Source organism: Vidua macroura, chromosome 6, assembly GCF_024509145.1.
Source record: "Vidua macroura isolate BioBank_ID:100142 chromosome 6, ASM2450914v1, whole genome shotgun sequence".
In the NCBI taxonomy this organism is placed as follows: Eukaryota; Metazoa; Chordata; class Aves; order Passeriformes; family Viduidae; genus Vidua; species Vidua macroura.
In genome coordinates, this window is record NC_071576.1 from 37,709,971 (window position 1) to 37,728,801 (window position 18,831).

The 18,831-nt window shown below is 39.8% G+C and overlaps 2 protein-coding genes across 2 annotated transcripts; one reads left to right on the forward strand and one right to left on the reverse strand.

Moving 5' to 3' along the window:
• Positions 1-189: 189 nt before the first annotated feature.
• On the reverse strand, positions 190-13,006 carry NUSAP1 (nucleolar and spindle associated protein 1). The gene is made up of 12 exons (XM_053979335.1): positions 12,882-13,006; positions 11,648-11,713; positions 10,436-10,615; positions 9,231-9,405; positions 7,540-7,629; positions 6,727-6,827; positions 5,999-6,058; positions 5,668-5,855; positions 3,446-3,621; positions 2,366-2,476; positions 1,698-1,803; positions 190-1,228 (listed from the first exon to the last, which is right to left on the reverse strand). Exons 1-12 carry the CDS (start codon positions 12,972-12,974, stop codon positions 1,141-1,143), a joined length of 1,434 nt encoding a protein of 477 aa, XP_053835310.1. The 5' UTR covers positions 12,975-13,006; the 3' UTR covers positions 190-1,140.
• Positions 13,007-13,329: 323 nt separating this feature from the next.
• On the forward strand, positions 13,330-18,824 carry OIP5 (Opa interacting protein 5). The gene is made up of 5 exons (XM_053979347.1): positions 13,330-13,644; positions 13,780-13,846; positions 14,848-14,970; positions 15,478-15,559; positions 16,831-18,824. The coding sequence occupies exons 1-5, from the start codon at positions 13,338-13,340 to the stop codon at positions 16,903-16,905; spliced, it is 654 nt and encodes a 217-aa protein (XP_053835322.1). The 5' UTR covers positions 13,330-13,337; the 3' UTR covers positions 16,906-18,824.
• Positions 18,825-18,831: the final 7 nt, after the last annotated feature.

An 18,831-nucleotide genomic window follows, 5' to 3' on the forward strand; every position in this document is an offset into this window, starting at 1 on the left:
AGAAGGATGATACCAGGAAGATACCAGAGCAAACATCTTTCATGGAGTGGGAGGCAGGTGAGTTGGTGAGGAAAACTTGGCACAGGAAAACACAGCAGTAAATACAAGTGTGAACAAAAAGAGTGCCAGAGTAAGGAAGCAGTTGTAGTTAGTACACTAAGTGATAAAGCCAGTGATAAACAGGACATATTCAAAATATTTTCCCCATTAAATTTATTCAAAAATTTGCTTTTTCTTGACATTGCAACATATATTTGATGGGACACTAAATTCAGTGAAATGTTTATTTGCTCAACAGCTGAGATTACAACTGCTAAATTACCTTTCTACTTCTATCCCTAAAAAATCCAGACAACCTTTCTATGTATTTTTTTTAATGTAAAAATAACAGCTTCTTTTAAAACCGAGGTATTGAGTGTACCTCAACACAATTATAACCTCTTTTAAGCATCTTAGAGGTGAAAACCAAGAAAATTTTAACATCTGCTGTTTACCATAGAAAGGAACAAAACCTTAACTCTTCAAAGCATTCAGTTGTTAATTTGTAAATTCAGTTGTGACTTTTTCAAAAAAGTAGTTTGCAGTAGTTTGCCAGAGAGCTTGCATGTTTTTTCTTCTCTTTGAAATTCCCTACTATTTCACAGGCATTCAATTAGAAATGCTGAGTAATTGCTGTAACTTAGAGAATTTAAGGATTGATCTGGAGAACAGGGCAAGAGGTGCTTCCAAATCTTGTCATTTTGAACACTGTGGAATATTTTGAAGCTGCTGCTATCTAAAGCCTGTATTCTAGCACACAAGTGCATTCTGATGCACAAGTCTATCCTAAGCTGCAAGGAGGCTTCTTGAGCATCTTTTTTCCACTTATATTTTCTTCTTTAACATCTTTTAGTCAAGTAAATTAGTTTAATGAAAGCATTATGAAGCAACAAGAGAGTTTTAAGCCCCTGAAAGTTTAGAACTCTCATTGCAGTGGAGAAGTTGATCACAAAAACATTATGCTCAGGGCACATTACAAGGTCTCATTAATTGCTTTTTGGATTCCACTAGCTAAAAGCAACCTGAACCATACATAGAGCACAAGCCTTTACATGAGAGGAACAGTATTTACAGTGATGTCTTAGATACTTCTTGTTAGTCCTAACACCCAGATAGGCCTCTACGTTTTCCAAGAGCATGGGCCTTTTTCTTTTTTCTGTCTTGCTCAAGCGTCTCACGCCTTTCTTCCCTGGAGGGAAAAAAAAAAAAAGAGATCAAGTTTTATTAAAGGTAGAGACACTAGCAACCAAAGGAACCTGAAGCTGACCACAGCCTAACACAAGTTTAATCAGTGTGGTGCCTTTGCCATAGCAGAGATAAGAGTACCATTATGGACTGAACCCAAACATTCAGGCAAATACTTCTGCTGAGACAAGCAGGTCTAACATTTGAGGTCATGCCAAGCATGTCAATATTGACAGCTTCTTCCAAGGTGAAGGTAAATCTCCAAACTCTGGAACTGATACTGTTCATGGAAAAAAAGTCTTAAATTCAGAGCAGCCTTTTGTTGGCCTTCCTGAAATTGAACAGCCATTGGAAGGAAAAATGGCTTTAATACAAAAGTATTCTTTCCTAAACTACATTTAAATCCTAAGAAGAATGAATCATCATATTATTTTAAGTAACACTATCTATAAAAAGACAAGTGGTGTACTAACCTTGTCTGAAGATGTGGCTGTTTGTAATCTTTCCTATGTGAACAGATACCACCAGACCTACTGAGAACAGCATTTTCTTTAAATTCTCCCCACGGTTTTAGTCGTCCTACAATTTAGAAGCAAAAAAGAGAGACTAGTTTAATAGCTTAGTAACTAATTGTATGCTTAAGTTCTTACCATGAATTTATGCTAGCTAGCCTGTTTCTTAGTGGCTGTTTTGAAGATTAAATGCCTCTTTAAGCTGTATTATCAGTTTCACCAGCCCATTCCCTACAAGTAGTTCTTCTGTAAGTCAAAACAGGTGACTGTACTTAGAAGTAACACTCACCATGCAAAGTTCAGCTTCTCACATGAGATTAAAAAACCCACCTCATTGTGTAAGGAATATTTTGTATTTCCTGTACATGCATCTATTCAGTGGAATACAAGGGTATTTATTCTTGTTTTATGGGCTTTCAGTCATAAAATCTTAATCTTCAGTAGGGAGGCTCTTGAAGCATATACTATGAAGAAATTTAACATCAGACTATGTAGGAACCCAGAGAGAAAGGAAAAGGGACAGGAAAAGAGACGGTAAACTTTGCTCTCACTGTGTGTATCAAAGCACCCCGTAGGAGCAGCTGAGCGTAAGGGGTGTGACCAACACAGACGGCACAGGGTCGCAGTACCTTTGTGTGGCTGATACCGAAGTGGCCGGGAGAGACTTGCTTTGAGATCAAATGTCTTCTTTCCACTTGTGGGTTCTGTGGGTTGAGCTCCAAACTTGAAGGGGGTAAGAACTACAAAAGGCACCAAGACACCGTAATTAGAGTAGCAAGAGCATCAATGTGCACAGAAAGACCGCACTACGACTATCAAGACCAAAGAGCCATTAAATGCCCCTGCTGCTACTTCTAAAGATAGAATTGCACAAACAATGCAACTCTCACTTGAAATAGGGAGGGACAAGAGTTGTAGAGTACTGGCCCTTTAGCTATGATTATACTGTGGAAGAGCACATACAGGTCCATGTGTTTTTCTAGTCCTTCAAGGCAAATTGCGTTTCTTCTATGCCTATTTGGAACCAAGTGGTTTTTCATGTTAAAGAAGAATTCTTTTGGAACAGGTCAGCTTCAGATCAGTGTGGAACTTTGGCTGCCCCTTGAAAACATCAGTATTATTATACAGCAAACCAGGAAGCTCTGGGTTCTTGACCTGTGCAAATATCCCTGTGATGCTAAGGGTGTCAATGGCTGGACAGCAGAGCTGTGCTGCTGCAGAGATTGTTAGTAATCAGAACACTTCTGATTTTGCTTAATTTTAGTTCCTGAGTTATCAGGGTGCTGAGGCTGATAACAGGTGACAACCTGCTAAAGCACAGCTAGAAGCCCGATGCATGCTAACCCCACAAAGAGAACGAGACCTCTGAGGTGTCAGGAATTCCTTGCTGTGCAGATGGGGTATCCCTGTATCTGCTATATGAATCTTTTGCTATGTAGTCCCTAAAGGTCTAGAAGACTTTCTATCCTCTTTTCTGTAGGTAGCTAGGTACCATATGTTTAAGTTGTGGCACCTAAACATTTTAGTCAAACCACTGGAAAACAAAGGAAACAAAGAAACCACTGCAGTTTCTGAAGAACCAGTCATAACTTAGCGAATTAAATTAAAATCTGGGTCTACATGGCATTCAGTAGTTAAAAACTTGTATAGTAATTCAGTAAGATAAAAGTCTTGATCTGAAAGAGCCAAATATTCACCATCCACCTTACCCTTTGATGCAGTCAGATCATTATTTCTTGCATTTCCCTTACTGTTCTTCTGACTTATTAGTTTGCAGCTCTTTTGAGTGTCAGGTGTGCAGATCTCCTCCATGTATGGAGACATTCTAGATGGAGTCTTGGTAAGAGAGCGTTTGTGCTCATTATCTTTTGTGGCTTCTGAGAACCTGAAAGGTTTTAGAAATGTGCAGAGAAGTTTAGTCACCTACAAGGAATGTAAGCATTGTGCCAGAATATAAAAGGTTCTGCCTTCTGTATTATTTATTATTAATTTATTTATTACAGGTAGAAAGATTCACTGTGTGAAAGATGTTCACATCTCATACAAAAACTGTACTAAAATACTTTGCTGGTATAACACTATGTTTCCAGCCAGTGTCAATAGCAGTTAAGTACTATTAGAAACTACAAAGAACTGACTTTCTTGTTATTTTGAAAAGCAAATATACTTGGGTGCAATAAGCTAGTAGATGTATTCACCAACAGATACGATTTACTTTAGACCTGGATTCTGCAGTAAAGCATTTTGTATTTCATTAGTTTTAAAATTCAAATTAAGAAAAACTGAAAGACAACTAACAGAATGCTAGACCTCAAAGACCTACAAAGAGGAAGAAGCTGACAATTTTGAAACACACAAGTTACCTGCATACCAAGACACACATTCCGCATGTATTCCAAATGTGTATGTATACATTTTTAATGAACACTTACGATTACTCATGTATGTGTACATGCATACAAAATCTTACAAAAAACATATGAGAATAAGCCATGAGCTTGCAAGATTTAGAAAGACAAGGAGTAAATGTTGAAGAAAGCTGTTTTTGTGGGCAAGCAAGTTTATGATGAAGTACAGCTTGCAAGGTCAGATAAATGGAATTTCAGAAGCAAATTCTGAAAGTAACATTTTTGTTCACACATTGCTAGGAATCAGTTAGGGCTACAGTGAAGACTTCCAAGCTCATCCAAGAGGACACTAGAGGCAGTGTATTTTTTACATTTGTTATCTATTGAAATAAAAAAACCCATTTAAAGTAAAAATAAAGCCATTAAGTTTGTAAGCTTGACTTTGACCTTTGAACAGCAGAAGACCTGCATTCCAAAGTCACATAGTTATATACTATCAGACACCAATATGAGAAGTTGCATTATCTGACTTAAAAACAACAATCCCACATACACTTTAGTCAGGGACAAAAAAAAACCCCAGCAGCCATGATCTTGGCATGCAGAAGTGGAAAAGTGAAGGTCATCACAGAAAGTAACACAACTAAGGCCTGTGAACAACTGTGTACTGTTAGCAAAAGGAGACTATCTAATCAGAACTTCAGTCACTGTGGAAGGTTTAGGAAAGTGATTGAAATCAAAATTAGTATAATAGTTAGAAATCAACAAAGAAATAGTAGAAATAACGGCTTTCGTTAGAAATCCAAGTGAAAAGAACATTTATCACTAGGATACTGTAAGGACTGTCCTTTCAACTCCTTCTTTTAAAACATTTCTTGATCAAGACTTTAGGAAAATTATTAAGAACCAAATAAAACATACTGATAACAGAAGTTCATGAAGTATTAACACTAACAGAGAATTAGATTACTGTGGAGGAGTGATGACATACACATGATGTTCTAAAAGGAAATGAGATGAGGTATAATAGCATTGACTAAGAGTTCATCCATTTAGCAATTCCTCATGACTTCTGGTGTCAGTTCCCACCTGGTAGAAATGGTCTGTTTATAGTAGTCAATCACAAGAGGACCCCTCCTGTGACACTGAAGGGGAGGGGATGTAAAGGACAAAAGGAAGAAAGCACCTAAAAACCATTGCAAGACTCACCTGGAATACTGAAGAGAGTTCTGATTTTTAAAATTTACAGAAAAATTAATTTGGATAAACAGAAACTATTAGGCTGCCTGGCAAAATAGAAAACCTAACACAGTAATAGAAGAAAAGTAATTTGCTTGATTTTGCATCTTTTGGCTTTAGAAAAATGAAAGCCAGGATTTGAGATTCTTCTAAGAGACATAAAGATGAAGAATGAGGACAGTAACAGCACAGTGAGGCTTAAATCACCCACAAAGCCAGGCTGAAAGTCAGTAATCAGAATTAGTCTTGCATAGTTAATGTTTGGACTAATCACAGTCAGTGTTGATTATTTCATGTGTATCACATCAAATGGCTTGCTGGTAGCTTTCGTTTGTTCTTTTTACCTGACATTCATTTTGGATGTTGAAAGTACAGAAGGATGAAATGAAGATTTCTGGGCTAAAATGCTCCGATTAGCAGCGTTCAGAGAATTGCGTGGTGAGCGCCGGAGGTTACTAGGAGTGCTGGAGGTGGAGAATCTGCCTCTTTCTGGATTTGGGCTGAATAAAAATCTTTTGCCACTGGCTTGTTTCTAAGGAAAAGCAAATTCTGAGTTACCAGACTCTGCTGAAAATTTATCTACAAAGCAGCCAAGAGGAAGGGAAAACACAGTCTATCAGAAGCATACTTTAAATGTAAGTATTTTTATTATTAAATTGACCTGACAACACATACCTTAGAATATGGAGTGTCTTTTTCTGATGCTCTTAAGGGATTTGATTTTCTGGTCAGCACCTGCCAATAGTAATTTGTCTGAAGTACACATTGATACAATATATGCCATTAAAAAAATAAATGTAGTGTTCAGGAGTTCCATTCATTGTTACTGTTTGATACGGACCTGGCAGTGCTAGAGTAACCAGCCTGAACAACTCTATGGCCATTGCCATATTCATTCACACATTCATTGATACATTACTGTCACTTTTTTAGGCTCTACTGCACTTTGTGAGAGGCCCTGTTAGTAGCTTTCACCCATGTGAGGGTGAAATACAAGAACTGAGAACAACACATATTGAATGTATTTTTAAGGAGAATCATATGCAACCATGGGATGATAGTTCAGGCACAAAAGAGAAAATATTTAATTCCTGCTCTTTGAAAAATAACATATCCCCTTGGTTAAATTTTGCAGCAATTCAAACAGTTATAAACAAAAGTAATTGTGACTATTTTTACTCAAAAACAAGTTAGTTGTTGGTTTCTACAGCTGTACACTGTTAACATGTAAAACCTTGTACTGTTATATACAAATAACTATATATATTGGTTATAATATCCCACTGCATGTTCACATGACCAACTACCTACTGATCTAAAGAGACCTGGTAGGACTTTTACAGAAAGGCCCTGGAAATAAATGAATATGCCAACAATGGGTATCTTCCTGTGTTATCTCTTACCTTGACTGCGCTGCAACTTTCATTCAGTTTTTTTTTCCTCTCAATGTAGTCAGCAATAGATTCCATTTTCTTGAACTGAGCCTCGTGCAACTTTTTAAAGTCTAAGAAGTTCCAAAAATAAGAACGTTCACAGATATAATATGGTTCTAAGGGGGTTTAGTATATAATAGGAGAATTTTGTGACACCTATTTTCAATACCTCAAATAAGTCAATGCATCCCTCTAATTAAAGGCTGTAGACACAGCTGACCAAACAGGACCAAAAGAATCTATTTCACCAGCTACATGGCCTGTTACCTGGTAATCTAGAGGATTATAGAATCATGGTCTGGGTTGGAAGGGGCCTTTAAAGATCATCTAACCCAACCTCAAATTCTGCAGTTAAAGAAAACAAATACTTCTTAAAATGTGTTAAATCATCTCAAATGTAGAAGTGATGACCATGAGCTAATGTAGAGTACTACAGCACAACCATAGTATTTATAAAGTGAAAACTAAACAAGCAGGAATAATAGCATGTATGTGTTCCTGTTCTTTGAAAATCATTAATACAAGTATTGTATGGAGAAGTCACCAAAATGCTCAATAAACCAGTTTTTTAACATACATGCCAGTCATTTACTACTATGAATTTACGAGCTGGAATATGTACCTTGAAATATAACATTTGGGAATTTTTTTTTGTTTGCTTTTTAAAGAGAGCATATTCTTTTATTTGAGCAGGAACAGAAATCTGAGTTGTAAAAAACTAAGCCAAGTCTCCCTTTACACTGAAAAAACACATCTCTTTCTAAAGATGGCAGGTTATCTTACTTGGTGTGGTTGCTGTCACTGCTGCTCTTGCAGACCTAGATGCACGGCCTACATGTAAAGGGATCTTCCCTCCTGCAGGATGAGCATTACCTGACACAGTGAGATTAGACAAAATCATTACAACTCCTGGATGATTTAAAGTAATCACAGCAGTTTTAAATAATGTTCCAATGTTTGTTTCAAATCACACTTCATCTCTTCAAAGTGGGTTTAGGTTTTGAGAAATAAAACCAGCTGGAACAGGTATGTTCTAAGACTCTCAAAAGTGTTTTAATTGATTTGTCAGTAATAATAGATCTTGACAAACCACAAGCCCAGCATGAATCCAAAAGTCGTATTAGATTAGTACCTTATGATAGCAAAATATTTTTCAGGGAAGGTTTACAAGAGAACTGTGCTTGTGGCAAACAAAACTTTTAAAAAACACAGATCAAGGCCTGTGAATTTAATGTTGACACTAAAGAAGAAATACCTTTTGACCAACTTTTCTGCTACTGCCTTATATGCATACAGAGTCCAAGTTATTTTTGTCATCTCTGTTCTCAGGTATAGTAATAAGCTCATGCTCACACTTTAATGATTACTTTTATTAAGAAAAAAATCAGGTAGCAACTTTAAACTTTACATCAAGTTCAGCATTTGCATATCAACAGCAAACACTTGTATTTCTGGTTATTCACATACCCTCAAAAGTAAACTTAGATGACCTCAGTATATTGAAAGAAATCCTTACTGGAAAAAAATAATGGCATGCAGTTAAAAAAATCAATTTGTTGATATTAAATGCAGACACTTGTTACAGCTATAGCAGGAGATGAGCACTGTACCAAATGTCAGGATGAGTGATGCCCCCAAGCATCCCCCACATAACCTATTGCTTTTGTTTTTAAAAACAACCTTCATAGAAAAACCCACATTTTTGAGTTCAAAATTATTGGTTGTCTCCCATAAGATTGTCCTTGTAAATTCTATGGAACAACTAGAATATCCATAAAAAACTCTATCCAAAATAGACTACATACACTGAGCCTAACAGAGCAAATGCAGAAGTGTATCTTAATTGACAGACCCCTCAATATCAAGAAATTATCAGATTAGGTAGACAAATTCATTTCTTCATGCATACACAAAGGGGGATAAATTAATTCATGTTTTCAGTGGCATTGCGTTTGAAGGTCTAAAAACACCACCAGATGAAAAAGTGATCCAGTAGAATACTTTCAAATACTCTTAAGTAGTTCAAACAAATGATAAAAGATCGTATGTTTTCTGCTAATTTTACTCCTGGAAAGCAAAATATAAAAGTGTTCACCTGTAGAAAAAGATAAATGAACCATGAGGAAGCAATTCCTCCCTTTCTTGCCACCTCTTAGAGGCCAAACAACACCTCAAGGATATTCCAAATGGCACTGATCCTTTTGGAAGCGTAAAACTCAAATACACTCAGATCTCTGCGAACTCCTTCACTAAAAACAAGAATTCTGAAGTCAAAGTCAGCAAAATTCCAACACTGCAGAATTTGTGGATTTGTGTTACAATGTTAAACAAGTTACACAAACTCAAACCAGACCAATTTTCTTCTGGTATCCCCAAAACAAGGTTCTGATCAACAGATGTGCCACAATACAATTATCTTTTGACTATTCTAAGTAGCACAAATTAAAGTTACTTTTATCCAATTTTCTACTTACGTTGTTCTCCCCTGCCTTTAGTAGAAGTCTTCTCTGCTTGTTTCTTCTGTCCAACATCCATTCCTGGATTCTCAATAGCTCTCTCTTCAGTTATTTGGATTTTGTTTTGTAATACCTTTTGTCCCTTTTTGTGCTCACCCTGAGGCACTTCATTTTCTTTCATTTCAGAATGCATCTGCAATTTAAACATACTTTGTTCAACCAGTTTGTTCCAGCTGGATATAAAGAAAGGCTGTTGTTCTGAGAACAGAGAGTCAGTGGAACAGATTGCCCAGAGAGGTGCACAGCCTTCATCCTCAAGGGTTTTCAGCATCAGATTGGACAAAGCCTAAAGCACTGGGCTCTAACCTCATGGCTGAGACTGCTTTGACTGGGAGACTGAGCAAGAGATTTTCTGAAGTCCAAACTGAATTAACCTGTGAAGTACTTACCCTGTTACTTCACAAACTTAGATATATTAGAAAGCTTTGACCTGCATAGCTCTCACATTTTAGTATAGCATTGCCTTTATGGATTAAAGTTAATTATTTGCAAGTAAGAGTAAATTCACTGGATATGTTACTTTTTACTGTTTTATTTTTGCATACTGTACAATTCTCTAACACTAAAAGATAACACTCCTCATTTTGTCATTTCCCTCCTCTACCTCAGTTAAAGTCTTTTAGACAGTTCTTAATTTACCTACTCCTTGTAACTCAAAATTCAACCTCCATCTCGCCTTGTAACTTTCTGTCCCTAAGTCACACAACCCTCACAATAAAAAAGTTATGATGTTTAGGCAATTGTGCAACTTCCAATATTTTTTTCTGTATCAAAAAAGAGAGAACAGCCTTATTTTAGATAAATTCTGAAAGTAGCCTAATATTCAGAATATTACAATGAACTAGTGAAAGCAGTCTTACACTCGGATAAAGTGTTTGGAATTGTATATTTCTTAGAGGAATTTATTTTCTTGAAGCAATGACTACCAAGTAATGTCTGTTTATTATGGGACAGCACATAAATAGACAAAAGTCAGTGCTACAAAATACAAAAGACCAGTACCAGAATGCTTGCGTATCAATTTTTGTAGTGTCTATATACACACAAACACACATATCTAAACACATACCATCTATAAATGGTGATTGAAAAGAAATCAAGTGTGTTTAAATTATGCTCAGAGGAAGGGAGGACAGCACACAAAAGCATGCAATGCAAATCACCTGTTTCTCATCAGAAAGCACCGGGTTTTCTTCACTGCTATTAGTTTCCTCATGAGAGTTCCTCTTTTTTCTGTCCTTACCACATCTTTTTGTGATAAAACACACTGAATCAGACATAATTTCCTCCTGATTGCTCAGTTTGTCCGACTTAATGGAAGCAGATGCACTCTTTACAGGACCCTGTAGCAGAAAAATACTATAACTGGAAGATATCCGATACAAATACGAATTAAATACTCCAGGGACAGTTTCAAATTTATTATTTAAAGAAGTATTTTACACAGAGGATGCCATGTAGCAGGATAGTAATCAAGGGACTATCTATATTCCCCTAAGCATCAAAGCTCATTGTTTGGAGACTTTAAATACAATTCAAATGATTGGTTTATCATATTTCATTTTAATAAGATTATAAAAGCCTAATATTTTTATTTGAAATCTAACTTGCATGATGCCATGACCCTCCCAAATTTGTACATTTGTGGAATACTCTTCACCAGTAAAAACAGCGCTCCTTTCCTGCTCGTGAATTTTTTTAAAAAGCTGACAAGGTTTACACCAGTCCCTCAGACCTTTAAAGAAGATTAAGGGATGCACTTAAAGGCAGATGTATTTTAGAAAAAGCAGATACCAAATTACTTTAATCAGAAAAATAGCCACACTCAACAGAATAATTCAGCTTACAGAAAACTTTAAAAAAAGTTAAGAAACCAATACACTAAGAGACAAATAAAGGAAGTAGCACAACTGTATTACTTTCATTATAAGTGAAAGTAAATTGTAGTAGATGCAAAATGCTTTCCAATTAGTACCTAGTCCCCTTCATTTAGGCATGCAAAATGAATAAAATATTTTTATATTTGGTACTGAATAGTGTCTGGAGCCAAACAAGCAAGAATTAAGGTTTGTTCAGTGGAAATTAAATGTTATTGTTCACAGAGAATAGGTTTGTACTGATGCTGAAAAATATTGTTAATTTTGGCAGCTGAAAGGAAATCTGATTTAAGTCATAGAGGCCGCTTCAAAACTAACATTAGCATATCTATTTCTACCAGTATGTAAGTACTTTAAACTAAGGGCACTAAGAAGAAAAAGGTATTTCTATTACAGTCCCCACTGTGGTCAAAATCACCCTTCAGCATATGCCCTATTCTATGGGCTACAAATTAAGGTTTACATTTCTTAAAAGCGACAGCTGATTTATAATGTTACCATATTTTCACTTTCTTCTTTTGTCCTTTCAAAGTGTTGCTTCAATGACTCCAATAATTTGTCTGCCTGAAGAGAAATCAAAACAACACGTGATCCAAACAGTCCATTGAGTCACTGAAGAGCTGCATAAGCCCAACCTGCATCCTATAAAGTGATCCAACAAACCAGCAGAACATTTCCTGAATCCAACAGAATAAGGCATACCTAGGACTCGTTCCAGTCAGTCAATCAGAGAAAGTGCCTAAGGCCACAGATAAACATGTAGATATTCTCCACGGAGGCACAAAGGCAAGTTTCCTAGACTAGGTTTCTCCTGCTCTATTTTCCAGGAGGTTAATTGCTCAAGGAAGGAGACAAACTATTTTAAGCTCCCCAGCGCAGCTGAAATTGAATTAAAATTGTATCAAATTTCTGCAAATGCTTCTGTCTTGCCCGTGCTACATGCAAAAGCATTCTTTTCATCCCTCGCATACATCCAGCAGTCATAGTAAAAAAATAACATTGAAAACACACCATTGATAAGTCAGGCTATGAAAGACTCTTAAACACCTAAGTGGAAAGGTCCACACAAAAACAATCAAAGTACCCCAAAACTAACATTCCCAGAAAAACCCTTAGTCCTGTGAGGACAGGGAGCTGCCTTGTCCACCCAGGCCGTGGATCCTTCTTTTAAGGCTTTATGAGCCATTGCTGCCAGGACGAGCCCGGCCGTGCTTCACATGCACCTGCAGCTCCAGGCAGGACTCTGGGACATCCTTAAACTTCTCGCCTTTAACCGCGACCGCCAAACGCGCCCTCTCCTCCCTTAAGGTACTCTCTTGTCACTGCTCCTCCCACTCCGAGTCGTAAGGAAAAAGTCCAAAACAAACCAAGCCAAACCAACAAACACAACTATCCGCACTGGGGGCGAACAGCGCGGGGACACCGGCGTGGGGAACAGCCGTGCCCGCAGAGGAGGGGGCGGCCTCCCCTTCTCGATGCTCGGGGGACACCGGCGCCCCCCTCTCCCCCTCCCTGAGAGCTTGCCCGCATCCCGGATGGCAGCACAGCCCCTGGGGCGCTGCGGCGCGGAGCCACCGCCGCACCGCGCGGGCGATGCCGCTGCCAGCGCCGCTCCAGACCCGGGAGGGTGCGCCCTGCGAGGCTGGGGACGCGTTCTCGCTACCGGGCACGTGGGCAGCCCAGAACCCGGAGCTTCGTAGGCAGCGCTCCCTCGCAGCCGCCCCCGCCTCACCCGCAGGTTGGCCCTCAGCCCAGCAGCCTTGGCGAGGCGCTGGAGCTCGGCGTATTTCAGCGCCTCCAGGGGCTGCAGCGAAGCGAGCGCCATGACAGCAGCTCCGACCGACCGGCCCTGCCCGCCGCGCGCCAACTGACACCGCTCGCACCGCCCCCGCCGTTCGAACTGGCCCGCTGCGCCAGCCCATTGGCTGGGCCAGAGAAGGGGCGTGGCCTAAAGGGGCGGAGCGCGGGAGCCGCCAATGGCGGCGCGGCCCGCCGCGCGTGCTTATTTTCAAGCGCGATGAAGCGTTCCCGGCAGAGAAAGGCGCGCGCGGTGCGGCCCGCTGCCCAATAGCCGCGGGCGACGAGGATTGACGCTCCTGCTGACCAATGGCGATGCAGAGGCGCGAACCACGCTCCAATCACGGTGCTCGGGGGGCGGGCCCCGCGCCCGAACGCTTGGCGGCTGGAGATGGCGGTGCGGCGGCGGCTGCGACAGCTGTTCCAGGACCCGCAGCCCGTCGGGACCATTGTGCTGGAGCGGGCGGCTGTCCCCGCCTCTACCGCCTGGGTCTCCCTGTCGGCGCCTCCGCCGCCGTCGCCGCCGCCGTCGTCTTCCGTGCCGCCGGCCGCGGTGCCGGCGTCACCTCCGCGGCGGCAGGGTCCGCTGCCGGAGGAGTGCGCCGTGTTCCACTGCCGTGGCTGCTGGACAGTGCTGGGGGACTCGCTGCAGCTGTGCGGGCAGGAGCCGCCGGGGCTTAGCGTCCTCATTTGCTTCAGTCAGTGCCTCCTCGGGCCGACGGGTGCTGAGGACGCGCCGCTGCTCCGCGCGGACCTCGGGGCGGGCAGCGGCGGCCGGGCGGGGGAGGGTCCGGGGGCTCTCGGTTGCAGCGCGTCTCTCTCTTTCTCCTCAGAAGTCACCAGCGATGTGACCTGGGAAGACTCGCTGTTGGTCGGCCTCGAGGGAGCCCTCCTGGGATGGTGCGTAGCTCCCGTAGTTCCGGCATCGGGCCTGCCGTGAGTGGCCGCCGCGGTAAATCGTGCGGGCAAAGCCGGGCTCTGGCAAGGCCGGGAGCTCCTCCGGCTTGTGCACGGGGGTTCTGAGGCAAACTCCCAAGTGACTTCTGTGCCTGTTTCACACTTCGGATGGAGAAACCTTTTGTAGGGATGCAGTTTTCACTTGAAATCAGGAGTTTTGCTGCTATAGCCTCTGTAGGTGGAGAGGAACATTCGACAATGCAGTAGAAGATGGCTTAACTTGTAGGTCCCTTTCTTCTCTTCCCTAAAAGGTCTCTTTCTTCTCTTCCCTAAAAGGTCTCTTGCTTAAAACGTCTCTGGGTTTTGTTTGGTTTGGTGGGTTTTTGGTTGGTTTGGTTTTGGGGGGAGGGGTGGCTATTGGTTGATTGGTTTTTCTTAATACTGAAAATAAAAAACTTGTGCTGCCCGATTCAGGAGCGTACCGTTTGCAAGGTTTGGTAACTCAATCAAACGGGAAGAATGTAAAATGTCATCTAGGGGCTTACAGAACCAGTAGCTTGTTTAAATGATTTTTAAAAGCTGTTTTACAAACTGTCAGGACTGGGAACTTTTTCAATATAGGACTTGCTCTTTTTTTGACTTTTTTCCTTGCCCCTCTCTCTGCATGGGGTAATGATCTATTTTATTAGAAAGAATTTTCAACTGGTGCATGCATTGTTTTATTATTTAAATTATGTTTGAGTAGAATACTCTAAACCATTCTGTGATAATAAGATGTGCATTTTCTTCCTTAACAGCAGCTTCACTTAGTAGAGAGATTATTTCTTTCACAACAATTTCTTATGGTCATATCACTTTGTACATATTACTTTTCTGAGGAGGAGGTGTTATTATGCCTTGGACTTTGCCCCAGTGGAACTGAAGATTTGATGCTCTCTGACAAATATGCAGCATCTGTGGTTTCAAAACCTTCTGTTTAAGAACACTTCCCTTTCTCCTTTTAGTGCTTATTATTTATTATTCTGTCGGTCTTGTGGCTCGGCCGTGGGCTTCATTCTTTATTCTTCTGGCAGTGACCTGGCACATCTCCGAGACTTGTTCTGTTTCTTCAAGGACAGCATCATGTGGTGAGTACACTGCATTCCGTGGTCAGTGACTTCACAGGTAGTTGTAAGTTACTGTACAACTAGCCTACAGCTAACAAAAGTGGTTTGACTTTTGTCTGAGCACACTGGTGTGGGATTTTAATATTCCTGATGTCTAAATTGTGTTGATGTGAATCCCTTTGATTTCCTTGCACCTCTTGAGTGTCCTTGTGCAATGTAAGACTTCATATTTAGTTGCGTGCAATGCTGAAATCTCTTCAGTTCCAGATTCATTTAGCTAACGTAAGGTATCAACGTGATTCCATGATAGGTTGAGGACTACAGAAGCTGTAAATTACTTATAGCTGGTGATGAGAGGATTTTGATTCCAAAGTAAAACCGTTGTTATGTTTTGAGTATTTTCATAATTATTATTTTTGGCAAAAACTTTGTATCTGATTCAAAATCATCTTAAATCGTCTGTCTAAATAGTGCAACTACAGGTTTTTTAACTGTGGTTTTTTTCCCCTTTCCCTTTTTGTTTTCCAGTTACCTCTTAAAAAATCAAATTATTATAGAAGCTTCTAAGGTGAATTTTCCAGCTGTGACCTTAAACGAAAACATACAGAAAGTAAGATTTCCACAATAATGGAAAATACTTTTTAAATGCTGATAAATTGGGATATTAATTCAAAAACATTGACACAAATGTGGGGATTTTAAGTGCCTAAGATTGAGAAAATGCTGCCTTATATGACAATAACTGACTCAATGCATAAGACGTGGAACATTTTCTAAGACCCCTAAACTGCAGAACATAGCCAGTTATAGCTAAATTTTGGCAAAAGTTTGTTATCCTTTTATCTCTATACCTTGCAAAGAAAAAAACCCAAAAAAATCATTTGTACAGACTTGGCCTAATTATTACGGCTTGTGTTGTCATTGTTGAAGAATTTAAAAATACAAAATTTTTTTATATGAAAGGGATTTTTAAAGAGTTATATTTTTATGTCTGTGCAAGCTCAAAACAGCATGGTTGTATTTGTAGTTTCAGAGAGAACTCTAGGACCTCCCTCCTGTTTTGGTGTTCAGATTGGATGTTCTTATCTGTAACCTGACTAGTTGCTATGTTAGTTAATTGCCTGTGTCTTAGCTCAAATAAAGTTATTGTGTGTAGGAGACAGCCAGCATATCCAGTATTTATGTGATAATTTGTTCATTACTTTTTTTTTGGGTTTGAGTTTGGATTTTAGTTTCTCTTGTAATGGACCTTTTACATTCTTAAGTTTTGTCCTCTTCAGTTTCTATAAGATCAGAGTGTTCTTACAGGTCAAGTGAGGTTAAGATACAAAAATCTTACCCAGGTAAAACTTCTGAAGTCGAGACATGATTTAGTAATAATACATGATTGAAGTAAAAATATGACAGCATTTCATTGCAAACACAAATTATGTGACTGTAGAACTTTGCTTGTTGACTAGAACAAGCTCAAGCATCTGGCCTTTGCTTTTTGAGACATAATGTCCACATGTATTCCTAAGCTAATGATAAAACAGTTTGTCCACACATTGTCAAAGAAGGTTTCTGGCTGTGTGAAAACTTGAGTTAACTAGGAAAGATCAGGTTCATCATAGGAAAACTGCAGCAACTCCATCTTCCATTATGCCCCTGGAATGGCTGATACTGGCACACATTGATCCATCTCTATTTGTAGTGCAGCCTTCTGATCTGGATGCTGGTTTTGTCAGTACTAAACATGTAGTATAGAGATCAAGCCCCTCTGTATTTTCCCATCTTGAAAGTGAGCTGCTCTTTAGCCACTTTAAGTGGGGTGCAGGTCATTCAAAGATCCAGTGGTAGGACTTTTTTTGCTAATTTTAATACTCTTCTCCTTTTTCCTAGATGAAAGAAAAGCTTGTGGACTTCAGTAGTCGCATAGAATTAGTGACAAGGAAGCTGGATAAAATAACAAAATAATTATGTAAAAGAAAGGCAAAATTCTTCAACAGATCCACATGACCTACTATCAGGATATGCAAGAGTTAATGCTAACTAATACCCATTTTCAAGAGCTGCTGGAGCTGTTTCTGCATCTCTGCTGAGTTTGGTCATTCCAAAGGAATAATGCGCCAGATGAGGTTTGAGTAATTGGTCTGTCACTTCATCTGTGTGTGGAAAGAACTGATGATGAAGTGCATCCCTTCAGGAACACCTGAGAATCTGACATATTGAAGTTATGCTTGGAAGACTGTATAGCTCACCCATGCAGCACGTTACTCTCTGATGCTGTGTAAATGTGACTTTGGTTTTTTCTAATGACTTCAGGGTGAAAACCAGCCTTTGAAATACTGAAGTCAGATTTCTGGAGCTATGCAAAACATACTTAACAAGGTGGTGATATTCAAGAGCAACCATTAACAAACTGAACATTCTTAGAGACCTAAAGTTCTTGTCCTACCTTTTAATAGACACATTGTTAATGGCAGCCTTGGTTTTAATGGCAGCTAGTTTTTGGTCAAGTGGCTCATTAGCTACATCTGATATGTGAGCCACTGCTAAATGGACTCCTGAATAGTTGTGAGATTTGCTAATGTGTGTTGCCTGCAAAAGCAGCAGACATGCTGCAGTGTTCTTAGAGCATGAGTCTGGATGGCATCATGGAGGCAGAACAAGGTTTTGAACTTCAGGTAAAGGGCAACCCACGTGCCTGCCAAGTCTTCTGAAGTGCAGCCTCAGGAACAGGACTGAGTCAAATTCTGCCAGCTAAGGTTGTCAGCAACTGCCTTGAACAGATTTAAGCATTTCTTTCTGGAACGTTAACTATGAAACCAAGGAACATTCTTCTGCACAATCGTGGAAGCACTGCTTTCCTGAAGTTACGATTGGCCTGTTGCCTTCAATTGGCCAGTCAGGATGTTTCATAAAAAATACCAACTCATGGCTCATTGGCATCTCTCTCTGTTAAAAATTGGTTCTGCTTATTTCCAAACATTTATAAAATAATTTTACAGAAAAGAAAGCACTTACCCTTTGTTACTGGGACAGAATATTCCTAATTCTTTTTTTGGGAGATTAAGGTCCCTTTTCCTCTCCCTTTTGCTGCCTAAAGGGCTAATGTTTTTTCCCTAAAGGGAAAATGAACTTTATGGAAAGTTTAGTAGTGGTCTGTAGTAGTCTAGAGAGGATTTTGTTTACTTGATCAGCTTAATTCCAGTGATGCAAATTGCTTTCTCCTTCCATATATATGACCAGCAGGTTGCAGACCTCACTGCTGCTGCTGCCAGTTCTGTTTTGTCTTATTTGTAAAATAACTCGTAATGGGCTTGGAGCAGAGGGGACAAAACTCACTCTAAGGCACCTCAGAGGTTTTATGTGAGCAACTTGTACTTAGGCTCTTACTAACGCTCACTGTGCTGCTTTCTGTTGGGGAGTTCTGTATGGTCTCAGTTCATTGTTGTAAGCAAAACCACAGAGTATCAACAGTCGTTCTGCAAGGAGAGGAGGGACTCTCACAAATTTTAATACCACCTTTGTAGTATTTCCTTAGTGCTTGTGTTGTTGCATGAGTTTAAGAAATGTGATTGATAAGAAATGTGATTGATATGTGCTTTTGCCCTTTCATTCCAGTTTCTGCACTGTTTCTTGCTATTTTATGTCTATACTATGAATAATGCTAAACTATTTTGCTTCATTAGTGCTGATCCCTAAAAGAAAAAGAAAGCTGTTAGTTACATATTTGCATTATATTTAATAAAGTTGTGAAGAAGAAACTTCTTAAATAAAAGCTGAAACTCAGAAATTGATATAGTCCAAATCACTGCCAATATTATGTGAGTCCTTGGCCTACTTCTTTACCTGTGATTATTTTCTAGGATAAAACCCATCTTTTATCTTGATCTTGCT